At 41.8% G+C, this 13637-nt stretch overlaps 1 protein-coding gene across 4 annotated transcripts in view; it reads right to left on the bottom strand.

Annotated features, from left to right (window-relative positions):
* RAB8B (RAB8B, member RAS oncogene family) overlaps positions 1-7951 on the bottom strand; it is a 31393-nt gene extending 23442 nt beyond the window's left edge. For 3 of the 4 annotated variants that reach the window (XM_075160329.1, XM_075160328.1, XM_075160330.1), the window contains exon 1: positions 7674-7889. In XM_075160329.1, coding sequence (XP_075016430.1) covers positions 7674-7797 — 124 coding nt within the window. In that variant the 5' untranslated portion in view covers positions 7798-7889. Of the gene's footprint in view, positions 1-7673 lie in introns of all 4 variants that reach the window. The other variant, XM_075160326.1, reaches the window with a different exon arrangement.
* Positions 7952-13637: the final 5686 nt, after the last annotated feature.

Raw genomic sequence — 13637 nt, 5'->3', positions numbered from 1 at the left:
GCACGGGACAAACAATGCACTTTGTATCTTCTATTCCAGCAGTACCTATGATAGGTACTGCATACATATCCTGTCAGCTGCAGACTTAAGACAGGTATGGAAGACTTGATGGGAACAGTTAGTATGTACAGTTAAACACTGCTATAGCCCAACAACTTGGACTGCCAAGCATCCCCTTGAGAGATTCAGGGATATCAAGATATGGTCAGAGGTAAAAAAAAGTTAAATTGGATAATGTTAGATAGAGCAGGTATAAATTACACATGACCACTATAAAGATAGAAGTGATTAAAAAAGATGAGCAGTGATGAAATTTTTCAAAGTTTTATAGGAATGCAGGAACATCCCACTCATTAAACAGACGAGACTTCAGAGGGCACAGACCTGCAAAAACTGGAAGGGAAAGTACCCACAGAATATGGGTATTACCAGCAACATAAACAGAGATAAAAACACACACAAAAAACACATCAACAATGGTAATAAGACAGTTCTTAGCTTTGTAACTGCTACTCTGGCCAAAAGGACCTTGGTTATCTATGAAGATCAAAATGTCTCATCCAGTAAGAATTATCTTTGTTAAGATAAATCATCTAATCTAGGAATTTCAGTTAGAGTTTGAAATATGGTCGTGTTTTAGAAGCAAGTGTGTAAAGTACCTAGTGAGGCAGCAAAATTAGGCCAAAAGTCAAAGCAGAAGGTTTAAAGTTACTGAAGTTATTTTTAAGGATGGCACTCTCAACAGACTTTGGGAACATCATTGTTATCGGAGGCTTTTTTAAACCCGTGTTTTTACGTGGGGGTAAGTATGTGGGGTTTTTTTTGTTTGGGAAGCAAAGGACATGAGGGAAGAAGGGCTGCTTTAACTTCTTATGTGAATGATGAAATAGGCCTTTTTTTAAAAGACTTACTACCTAAATTAACAGGCAAAACCACATAACTTACTAACGAAGGCCATACTTGTCTTTCTGGCACATAACAGTTTTCTTTTCCTACATTAGGCAAGGTTCTTTTAATGGCCACTTCAACTCCTTTTCCTGCATTGCATATTCTAAGTACTGCTCTCTAGCCACTTCTGCTAAGCCAGAGTTCTCTGGCTTACTGTATCTTCCTCCTTCCTGCCTGGGTTGACACAGATACCTTACTTCATCTTTAACCCCATCAGAAGTCACACCATACAGACAAGATATTTTGTTTCAGTAAAGGAAAGCTATTTCTCTCTGGCAGATGAAAGAAAGGAGATTTTGTTGGGGCGGGAGGGGGGGAGCAGTGTATGTGTTCCCTGGCTGGCAGCCACTTTAGCTTTGCCCAATTTCTTAAACTCAACCTGCTCTTCCCGAGTTCCCCAGATTTGGTGCCAGACTCCTATTAGTGACCAGTCTGCTTTACACATTCTTAGATGTTGCCATACATATAAGAGAATGCCACTGACATTCAGCATCAGGTTTTTTCTCTGGTGCCCAAAGCAGTAGAGTGGGCACAGCAGCAGCAAAACTAATAAAGATCGTCCTAAACTTGGTCAACTGTTTGTTCTCCCTAGCAGAAGAGAAGTCTTCCGAAACATGCAGTACTTTAGTTGCCTTTAAAACTACATGCAGTCTAGTCAGAAGTGTCATAGCTTACATTTAAGAGGAAAGCTTACTACAAACCACAAGATTAAACTGATATTACATGCAATTATTGGTCAAAACCCTTTAAGAGGCACTAAATTACATCCCACTGCAACACCTGTGGGGACAGGAAGTTGCTGACTTAAGTTTGGAGTTGCAAGTCCGGCAACTAAAAGCCTCTGGATCAACTCTGCTTGTACAAGAGTCTTACACAGTGCAACTCCGTTGAAGTTACTGTTATTCATAGTTCATTCACATTAGAAAAGGATCAGATCTATTTTATATATCTACAGTCAGCTTGATGGACTGGGCACTTAAGCTACCATAACATCTGATTAAAGATAAAAAGCAATATAGTATACTTTGAATTACAAACAAACACCTAATTTCTACCACAAAACATGAAATAAAGCATCACTATAAATACTGCATGTATTCTCCATCACCTCTTATGAATAAGTCAGTTCAAGATGTATTTCTACTAAAAGGATGCCCTATTGCAGAAAGATTAGGAAATCCTTCCAAAAAAGTCAATAAAAAATTCCCAAACAAAAGCTATGTGTCTTCAATACCTTTCTCAAAGCCTGTATCAATCAGTCAATAAATTTTTTTCCCCACATTCATTCAATGTTAGTCTGTGTTCTTAACTTTGCATTCACACCAAGTCACAAAAGCAGCTCTAAGCTGTCCTCCTGTCACTCAAATAACCAGATAACACATAACCAAGATAGACCTCCATCTGCCAATTAGGAATAGGCATAAACCAGTAAGACATCTGCCACACTGTTTCAGAGTAACATGCAGCAAGAAACTGCAACAGCATTTTTAATAAAAGCCAAACAATTTCACTTACGTTGTTGGTCTGTTGCAGAATACAGTAGGGTAACCCAATCTCATCAGCAGATGAAAATCAAAGTCTAAGATGTCTTTTGTTACCAGTATCAAATTTAATGTCACAAGAGACAAACTTTAATGCTTTTAACCTGCGATGTCTCCAACTACAACGCTTTCTGATCAATATCAGGATAACATCTTGCTGACCATCCACCACATACCTTGAAAACGGAATCATTCTTCCAGTTTCATATTTACCTCCATAATGCTGTCTGCTCCTATTCCCATGTAAACCCTTGACCTCCTTCTCACACTGTACTGAAGAGATACCCAAGTCCCAGATCCTACAAACCTTGAACATGCACTTCCATTCTGTAGATACGAATAATGGTGCCACCTGAGACACTTAAACTAGTCTCAGTCACTTCAAAGTCTTACTTACAATTCATTTATTATAACGACCATTAATAAAGTACTACTGACAACGCCTTCCTGACTCTTCCTTCCCTTTGTTCATCTATCATTGATGTGTGTTTTCTTCTTCAGCTCCTACCATCTGGAGAAGCCCAAAAGAAATTGATTGAATGATAGGGAATGCTGAAGCTTAATGGGAGGGTGGAAAAAAAACAACGAACCAACAACCAATCTTTTGTCTATCATACAAGTAACCATGGAGAAGAAGAGTAGAAATATTCAGTGAGGCATAATTTGACTTGAGTACACTAAAATAATTTCCATTACACATTATAGACATGGAAATTTCAGTGCAAAAGGGAAGTTGATAATTTTGCTTATCAAAGGATTTTCATCAAAGTGTTCAAAGGTCAGCATACATGTGCTTGGTTGCTGGAGTAGTGTCCTATTTTGCAAGATGTAGGCTAAAGCAAAGTTACTTCTGTAAAATCAACAAATTGTTTCAACTCTCAGATACAGTACTATCTTGTGTGGGCAACTTCCTGCCAAATGCTGATATCATCTTGGATTAAAAAAAATAAATATGACAAATTTTGTTTCAGAGTCAGCAAGCCTTTGTACTAAGTCAGAAATGCTATCAGCTAAAAGATATGACTTTACGCTCATAGAAACCAGTTTAAACAAAAAGTTGAAAGGAATGCAAAGAATAAACCTTATTATTTGGAATGATAAACAAATCCAGTTTTACCAGACAGCACTACTTGAACAGCAAGTTAAGATACTTAGAGAGTGCTAAATTAATGCTTCTTATTCTGAAAGATATGCTGCACTGAAACTACTAGCAAAATGCACATGAAATACTCCACGATAAGTTTTGCTTTAGGAGCTGCTGAAGTGTGAAAATGAGCTGACTCAACTGCATTTTAACTTTCCATGTAGAACTGTGCAAAAGCAGAAGTTTCCACTCAGGAAGCAAACTAAACAACATAACCTTACATAACATGTTCCTGTTGTAAAAAAAGTTTTATCCCATGTTAACAGTGAAAAGCTGATCCTCACTGGGGACCACAGCAGTATTATGACTTGTCAACCCTTTTAGAAATTTTCCAAACAGAGCTACAAAGCCCTATATAAAAAATTTAAAGTTGCTGAAGGCCAAGGACCTGCCTTGCCTGAAGTTGCTGAAGATCAATCTGTGTTTTCACAGATTGAAAACACATCACTTAGAATAACCAAGAGGATCATCTGAGAGAAAGATTGCTGGTTCACTTCTCATAACAGGTAGCAAAGTTTGCTGAAGATATTAGTTATGCCAGGTAGCCAAGACAAAGACAGAAAGACTCTTGCGCCAAGAGTCGCCCAAGAAGGAATAAAAGAAGTCTGATAAATTATAAATATACACGCACTACACTTTTATCCTACTTCTTACGCAACCGTTGGCCACAGGACACCAGGCTGGAAGACCTCACTGTCTGAATCAGTACAGCCATCATTATAGCATGACCAAAGTCTTGAGGAGAAAAGTCAAGGGACCATTTGCAAACCTCCAAGCAATCTACACGGATGTAGCCTAACAGGCATGTTTTGCATGACCGCAGATTCCCTTCTCTTCTGCTAAGTACGACACAAGTATATCATGCAAGATGACAAAGTAACTACAATTCATTATTGACTTGTTCCTATAATATGAACATTGAGGCTAAGTAAAACAAAGATTCTATAATAAAGCAGTATTTCCATACCCTTCTTCTACTTCCTTTTTTTCCTTTTGGAAAGTGTTTCCATTGCTCTGGTAACTGAAGTGTTGTGGTTTAAGCCCAGTTAAACATCTAAACAACAATAGGAGTGGGAAATTATAAGAAAGAGATTTGGTGCTTAGACATGATGTGGGCCCTTTCATTACAGCAAGAAAGTTTGCTTTAATTTCTGGGTGTAGAATCTAAGAAAAAAAAAAAGTTGAACCCCATGTAGTTAAGAAAAAACCTCTAAATGACTCACCTCACTCACAGATAGCATTTACATACATAAGATTAAACAATAAAATTTGATGTCAACACATCTCAAGCATATGCCTTCTCAGACTTCTACAGTTAAACCAACTCTGATCTCGTTAGCAGAGAGATGGACCAGAGGAGAGCTATGGCACCACTAAGAGCACATAATATCGTGCGTGCTAATTAAAATAATTGTGAATTGAACACACATCGTAACAGTAAGTACCATCATATTGCAGAATCCACTTTTTGCAGAACATAAAAACAAACAACCTGGCAGCTTATACTTCAGGAAGACTCAGTGTACTCAATTAGGAATGCTAATCTGGAGCTTAAAACTTCAATCGGGAGGGCGGCATTGGGAAAAGCAGTGCATCCCCGTGTCTCCCTCCACACCGTGGTTGGCTATGCTTTATCAGTCAAGGAAAAAAAATCAGAATTTTTAAAAGTGGAATGCCCCCAAGATCATCAGATGCATTAGTTATGATTGTAAAACTGACTAGTATTGAGCAGCCAGCATGCACTCACAGAGAGAGCACGCGAGCGTGTCTTCAAGAACAAACAGATTAGATCTATATGATTGACCTAAAAGTAATACAATCAATACATGAGGAAGACTGAAAAACCCCAAGTATTTTTATTTAAGCATACGTCAGCATTTTATGAACAGTTTCACTACTTCCTGCATTGTCAACTTTCCTGTTTGTAGGTCTTTGCTAAAAAATAAAAGGGATTGGAAGAAACAAATTATAAGAAGGAAAATGTAACTGTGAAATCACCTATGGAATCAGAAGTATGCCTCAATTATTAGTAAGTTTCTTCAAGTTGAATAGTGTTGAAACTAAGACCCTTGTGAAAGCAAATATAAAGGAAGGAAATGAGAGCAAATCCTATATTTACTGAGTAAGTTAAGAAAAAACAGCATCACATTTACAATCCTCAAGATTTCAAAGAGAATCAGTGAGAAAAAGAAATATTAAGGGGCTAAGCTGTTCAAGAAATATCAAGAAAATGGTTGGAAGACAGATGCACCCATTTATGTTAGCTATCTCTTTAAAAATATGAAGAGGTATTTTATATTTAGCACAGTACCAATGTAGGCATTTTTTTTAAACTATACACCATTTATTAATGTTTATTAAGCCTTTTATTCTACCATAGATACACCAAAATACCTTTTTAGGTAAAATGCTCCTCAGACCTTGATTAGTTGGTGTTATTGATACAGCATTTTGAAAATGGTTGCAGAGAGAAAAGGAATGCGCATTTTTCTTCAGAAATATTTTTTTAAATGCAGAAAATCTGTTCTTAAAGCGCTAGAAATGCTAGCCATACCTCATTTAGTCAATGGCATCTGCCTAAATAAAAATTTGTTTCTTCCTTGTGCACCAAGCTCAGCACAATAAAATGCCTGAAGAGGATACGGCATTTGGGTAACACAAAACAAGTCACACATTATTCCACCTCATCTTTAAATCAATTTCCTTCCAATAGAGAGTCTACTCATTCTCTTAGTGTTATTTTTCAAAGCCAGCATTAGTTTTGCCCTCCTAAATACTCCTAGCAACCTCCACTGCAGTTTACCCCTTCATCTCGAAAACAGGATACTTCATTTTATTTTAGAAGTGACCTCAACTACGAGTAGCTAACCATAAATCTCAAGTCTTGTCAGACTGAGATTTCAATTCAGCGACATCTCAGTGAAGAACTTGAAAATTTTGCTTATGTTTAGTTCAGCAGAAAGTACTTCAAGACTGACAAATCTTACAGAAATACAAGCCACATCAGTCTGTTTTGATATATCACATCTCGCTGTCATCAAGAGAGGTTAGCTGAGCTTTAGAAACCCCTTTTCATCACCAAATTTATAACCAAACTCAACTTTTGTCGCAGAGGTTCCTCTATCTAGTCACTAAGGAGCTTGAACAGAACTACTCCAAATCTCAGAAACGTAAGCTACATGTATATGAATACACACAGCACTTGGAAGAGTTGAGAAAAGAAGAGAGAGTTAAGCTATCCGCCGAGAGCAGTTTGGCCACCGTCCCTGTGCAGCTTCGCGAGAGCCACAGTTAGCTTAAGCAGTCCAAGCCCTCTTCCACTTTCTGAAAATTTACATCTAAACATGAAACGACCAATAACGAAAGAGCAAGAAAAACTAACAGAAGGATCATCCTGTAACTCAGCCAGTGCAACGCTCTGGACTTTGCGTAGGACTGGTTACCGATGCAGTCCCGTACACGCCATTGCTCGGCCAGCCCTACAGAAACATCACTTCCACCACCAGCAGAAACAACAGGCAAGTGGCCCAAAGGCTGCGCCCAGCCGTGGCCGAGCCAACTGTTGCTGCCGCCGGGGCCGCTGGAGGACCAGGCCCGCATCCTGCGGGTCCCTGCCAGGGGCCGCGCCACCGGGCCGCCCTCCGGCCCTCCGCACCGGGGACAAACCCTTCCCCCGCGCGGCCTGCCCGCACCGGGCCCCCCGCCGCCTCCGCGGGGACGGCGGGAGCGGCGCTCCCGAGCGCGGGCCGGCTGGGCTCCCGCTACCCCCGCGGCGGCCCAGGCACGGCGGCGGCGGCGCCCCGGCGCTTCCTCCCGCACGGGGCCCGTAACGGCCGCGTAACGGCCGCGGGGCGCCCGCCCACTCCCGCGCAGCGGCCACGCACAGGCCGCCCAGCGCGGCCCCAGACCCGGGCAGCGAGACGGGCGTCGCCCCCCCGCCCCTCCCTCCCGCCCGCCCGGCGGCTCCTCTCCCGGCGGGAGGGCCCCGGCCAGAAGCCCTCTCGCCCGCGGGATGGCGGCGGCCGGCCGCGGCCCCTCACCGATGGTGGAGATGAAGGTGGTGTTGAAGGCGTCCTCGCTGAAGCGGAAGAGCAGGCAGGTCTTGCCCACGCCCGAGTCCCCGATCAGCAGCAGCTTGAACAGATAGTCGTAGGTCTTCGCCATCTTCCCTCGGCCTTGGGCTCGCCGCCGCAGCAGGAGGGGGCGACCGCGGGAGGCAGGCGGGCGGGCGGAGAGGGAGAGGGAGAGGGAGGCGCGCGGGCGGAGAGGGAGGCACCGCCCCGCCCGGCGCCCGCTCACGGGAGGCAGCACCGCCGCACGTCACGGCGCGCCGGAAGCGCCCCGGGCCCGACGGGAGATGCAGTCCGCGGGCGACGGCGGCGCGCGGGAGTCCCGCCCCTGCCACCGGCTGGGGCCGCCGCGGGGAGCGGCAGCGGGGCGGAGCGCAGCGCGCTGCCACCGCCCGCACGGCCGCGACCGCTGAGCGACTTCCAGTCAGGAGCCTTTAACGCGAAGGCTGGGCAGGCGCTGCCGGCGCGGCCCTCGTGCGCGGGCGCCGCGTGCCGAGCGGCAGCCGCCGCTCTGGCGTCGCCGGCCCGCTGGGGGAGAGCGGCCAGCCCCGCGCCCGCCTTCCCCTCCCCGGCGGTGCCGGCGGACCCTGCAGGCAACGCGCGGCCCCGCCGAGCGGAGCAGTCTGCCAGGCACGTCTCCGTGTGAACACAGATGTCGTCTTTGAGCTTGAGTTTTAAAAACCTACACGCACTGACGCCAAGCAAGTTAAGGCTCAAAGCGTTAGGTCTGAGCCCTTGCGTTCTTGGTGCTCAAGTGGCAGTAGATGCATGAGTTTTCTACATAGAAACGCACGCATCCTGAATTTAATGACACTTGGAGAATTGCTATCACTGAGCAATCAAATGGCCTCATTCTACAAGGAACTGGGCTGGATTCTCTTTGGAAACCAGCTAGATTTGTAAATAGAGTCATGTATTTATCTGCTCAAGTGACACAATAAATAATGGCATAACACTGCACATCACCAACAAGCACTGGTGAAATGTGAGTGCGTATGTGGCCTCAAATGCTTATTCACACAGTCTCAACTAGCACTAAAAATGTGGGTGTTCTAGAACAACATGTGGCTATCCTAGAGCACTTCAATAAACATTTTTCCCATCTTTTTCCACTGATAATTATCTCTTGGTGTGAGGCAGCCTCATTATGTATTCATTATGCTGTGTTCCTCACAGGATGTCACAAGGCACTATAAAAATAAAGAGCACTACTGAAACACTTTAAAATGAGAGCAAAGAGTTATTGCTTTAATTTAATTTAAAAATTGTAGCCTTTAGACAAGCTATAAGCAGAAATCCTTAACACTATAAATGACTACAACAGCTCTCAGTTCCCACTTAGGAAAACAGAGGAAAAAGAGCCATTTTCCCCAAATCATTCATTAAGCGATTGTCATCCTGCAAGGCCTGAACCACCACCTTCCTCTTCCGCTCCCTCCAGGCTTCCCCTCGCCTCCATGCAGGATCGGCCCTTTGGCACCCGCTGACCAGGCACTGCTCCTGCTAGTCTCCCGGCAGGGCATCGCGCTCCACAGCTGCCTGGAGCAAGGCAGGAGCGAGGTGCAGCATCAGGAGGCCCTGAGGGCCCCTGTGATTTCTCCTTAGCTGCAACCATTTCAAGCACCCTCTAGATGGGATTGGGGGGTGCAAATGTGATTCAACTGCCTAACAGGAGTCCAGAGATACCTGCTCATAAGCGTCTCCCATCTGCAGCCAGATCTATTAGTTATAACCCAGCCTACAACTGTAAAAGGTCCTTTCTCACTTTTTTTTGGTGTTAATTTGGCAAATATATATACTGAGTTCTATACAGAATTAAACAAAATTAGTTTTGAATATTAAAGCTCTGTCATACCTGGTTAGCCTCCATATTCCAAGCACACAAAAAATCACTGCATGACGTTAGCGTACAATTCGATGGGGGGAAATAGGGCTAACCTAGTCCAACGCCTGGCTACTGCTGTATTTGTGCAAAGTATTCTGAGGAATCTCTCTAAACAAATGCCTTCAGCCATTATAAGCCTTGAAAAAGCAAAAGCTATTCTGCTCCTAGTTATTAATTATTCCAGATCTTCCTTGTTAAGGGTCTCAGTTTGGTGGTATTCCTGGCCAATATATGTTTGTGATAACAAACCATCAAAAATTCAGTAACAGATCTGATGTAAATCTCTGTACAAGGCGAATTCAGTAGGAGCTTGTCATGAATGCTAATCAAACTTCCAGTTAACTGTATCAAAATCTAATTTTATATCATAGACGCTGTGTTGTGATTCAAGTAAAAATTTCATAGTTTGTGGATTGAGACCTCTGGGAGACCAGGATATCATCTGATAGAGCAGAATCAAAGCAGCAAAGCAAGGATGAGGGCAAGTGCCGGTTCTTTTTTTTTTTTTACACATTTGCAAACCTCTGCCCAGTTCAGGATGGAATTTGGAAACATGGCTGCTTGGTTCATTTTTGTACTGTATAATTAGCAGTTGGGCTGTTTAGATGTTAAGATGGGTTGTTACAATACTTATTACAAGATTTAAGTTTATAAATGATAATGGCCACCTAGCACTGAAGCAGTCAAACCAAATTGGTTAATTATTTCAGACTAGCATGAATAATCAGGTTATAGGAAACTGCAGACAAAAAACTAATCTCTGAAACATTTCACTGTATCTGTATTTTCAGAGACATGAGTTGCTATGTACTGTATTTATGGCCATACTGAAGATTACTACACAATCATATTTCAGCGTTGAAGAGAGTAATTTTGGGGTTAATATTCACTCTTGAGTTTTATGGAACAAATAGGCTTCCAGTCTCTGGAGCAATATGTTTGCGATCGCCATCTGTTACTCGAGAGTAGTTTTATAGAAAAATAATGCAAATTACTTCCCTTTTTAATTACACTGGTGCTTTGCAATATTGCGTTCTGTTCTGATTTGGAAAAGCGCCAGTTTGCCAGATTCAAGGGACAGATGTTTACTTAACTGTGAACTTTAAAAACAAGATATAAAAATTAAGAGTTACATTTTTTTATTTTCTACAATATGGGAAAACTGTAACTGTACAATTGTATACCTTGCAATATATTAGTAAAACTTTGAGTACTATCAAAGCTGTTAAGGCTCAATAACCAAGCCCCTACGATACCTGTTCCATGAAAATACTTTGAAGCTCAGTCTTCATTATTGCACTGAATTGGAAAAGGCAACATTTGTTTTATATTGCATTACAGTCAAATAGATCAACTACAATTAAACATTTCAAATTTTTCTGACATGGGAGAACCACTGGGAGGAACACTGAACATGTAGGAAATAGAAAATGTCTGATACTATGGTTTACCTTTTGTCACTATATAAAAGCAGATAGCACCGTAACAGCATGATGCTGATTTGTACATTTCAAAAAAGCAGAATTTTTAAACCCTTTACAACGCCTAAATGACTGCCCTGACAGTTTTGCCTGAGTACCACAGTTGAAGCTCATCCAGTAAACAGATGTTGAGTCCCAATGCCAGAATTCCATTAGTCACTGAGGTATATGTAAACTGCATTCAGTTTGAGAAAGGCACTAATATGAATAGCAAAATGCAATTACTCCCTCTATTCATATGCAATACATTCAACAGTTTTTACATACACATTAGAAAACCCAGAAAATACTTGTGAGTAGTTTGCCAACACCTACATTTTTACGAAAAAACAGATTACATTGCTACTTCATTCCCACTCTCATTTTTACTTTCTCAAATGATAGACATCATTACTTCCAACTTTCAAATATCCTTTCTTCCCCTCAGTTCAAAGGTGAGACTGGTTAAGTAAAAAGAGAACTGTGTAAAAATCTGTCTTTAATCAAGCACTTCTGTCCAATGCATACAAAATTGTAGGAAATTCTACATCTTAATTGCTTAAGTACAAGGTTTCAAAAAGCCAATAGAGTTTAAAACATGTAGAACCAGGATCCTGTTATTTTGGCACTAATTGGAATCCACAGGTCCAAGTCCTACAAAAGATAATCTTATGAGGCAGTCTTGCCCTGAATGCCACCTAACCGCAAATCATTAACATGAGCTTTGCTCCTCAGCTTTTGGACTCTGCTAGCTAATATGATAATATCTTTGATGTATATCTTTAACAACGCTGGTTTTGGCAGATGCCTCTGCAATTTATTACTGTTTGATGATGATCATGTGACACTCCTTTAAAAAAATGTCGCTTATTCCCCAGTTCCAGTAAATATGTCTTTCACTGCAGGTAGATACTTCTATGCTCATTCTACACTTTGTCCTACTGCATTTGATATGTCAGCATGTCCTGCTTTTAAGTCCTAGTTTTAAGAAGGTCAGTGCATAGGTTTAATTTTTTTGTTCTTTACAAAGAACAGTACTCCTTTACTCTAGTGATCTAAATGCATTGATTTTCCATATGTATATGCTGCAGAACTTTATATAGGAGAGGTTAAATCCAGTCATTATTGGAAAAAAATTACTTAAAGTATGTACAGTTCAATTCCAAAAAGGAAAAGCACCGTAAGACTCTTATCTGTAAGTTCCATTAATTTCAGGGTTTGCTATTATGGCAGTGCTAAAAGTGGACCTTTTTCAAGTACCAGTACTAATCTAAACTATCTCAGCATAAGCATATTTAAATCAAATGACTACATGCCATGGTTTACACCATTAATTTATAATCAATTAAAATTATAATACTTAATTCTGCAGTACAGGCAAAACCACAAGCAGACTGCGTTCCAGATCAAACATACCACTTGAAGTGAACCTACTTATTTTGAGCGCAGTTTGGAGCTGGTTAGTGTATGGAAATCTAAACGGTCTTACTGATAGTACTACAGATACCCATCTCTGTATGGGTACCTCTCTAAAATACATTTTAGTATTCTAGACAAACCACTACAAGCATTATTAGGGTGAATTTGTGTTTTTAAAATGTCAATACTCACTTCCTCAGTGACTACAGTCAGTTTAAATGAGGTTTTGTAGTAAACCCCCCAAAAAGCCTGTATTCTTGCAACATCAGACAGCAAATCCTAAGGTCCCACCCAAACTCAGCGGCAGAAGGCCACAAATGGAGCAGAACAGAGTAGCACTGGGTGTTGGTGGGCGCTCTGCCGCTACCTCTCTCGTCGCGGGGAGGGCTTGCTGGCTGTACCAGCCCAGCAGGAGACCACCACAACGCATGTCATCAGAGACAGATTCAGCTTTTAAAGAGCAAGAGACTGCCACGCGCAATACAGAAAAAAACCCCAACTGTCATTATGTTGTTTTTAAACATCTCCAGATCAGCTTTTGGAAATTTTCTGTTGTCATTCTATCAGACAGATAATGTTTCTTGTTCTTTTCTCTAAAATGAGATCAAAGTCTTTGTTTGCTGGGAGAAGGCTGGAAAGGGGAAGTCATTCTCTTAGACCTGAATGTATCTCCGTCTCTGTAGGCCACGCCACTGTGGTACAGACTGCATTTCTCTCCTCATTAACTCCCAATTTAAACCTAGTGCTGCATTTCTGTTTTCTAAAGACTATGCTTCAAAAAAAGCTTCAATCATAAGATTGAAAGTAATGCATTAGAATTGATTCCTTCAGCAGGTCACTGAACTACAAGCCGTTATGAAAAGGAAATGAATCTTCAAGTAAAACCAAAATAGAGAACCGAACAGAGGAATGTGTCCAAAACATATCCTGTTTTCAGATCACCCTGTGTGCCCCTCCTTCCACAGAAACCAAGTTTTAATGTAAATTGTGACTCTAAAGTCTTCCTCAAGCACCAGAGGCTCCTTGCAGGAAAAACATTTAAGAAGGAAAAGCTAGGAGGAAGAGGTGAAGGAGGGCGGCACTTCAGAAGTTCTGGTTTTTTGTTGGTGGTGCTTTATACATTGTGAAGGTATTTTCTTAAACAAAGAAAAACATAATTCTCCTTCAGAT

The sequence above is a fragment of the Calonectris borealis genome, chromosome 11 (genome assembly GCF_964195595.1).
Source record: "Calonectris borealis chromosome 11, bCalBor7.hap1.2, whole genome shotgun sequence".
NCBI classification, from domain to species: Eukaryota; Metazoa; Chordata; class Aves; order Procellariiformes; family Procellariidae; genus Calonectris; species Calonectris borealis.
This window is presented reverse-complemented; position numbering and strand designations above follow the sequence as displayed.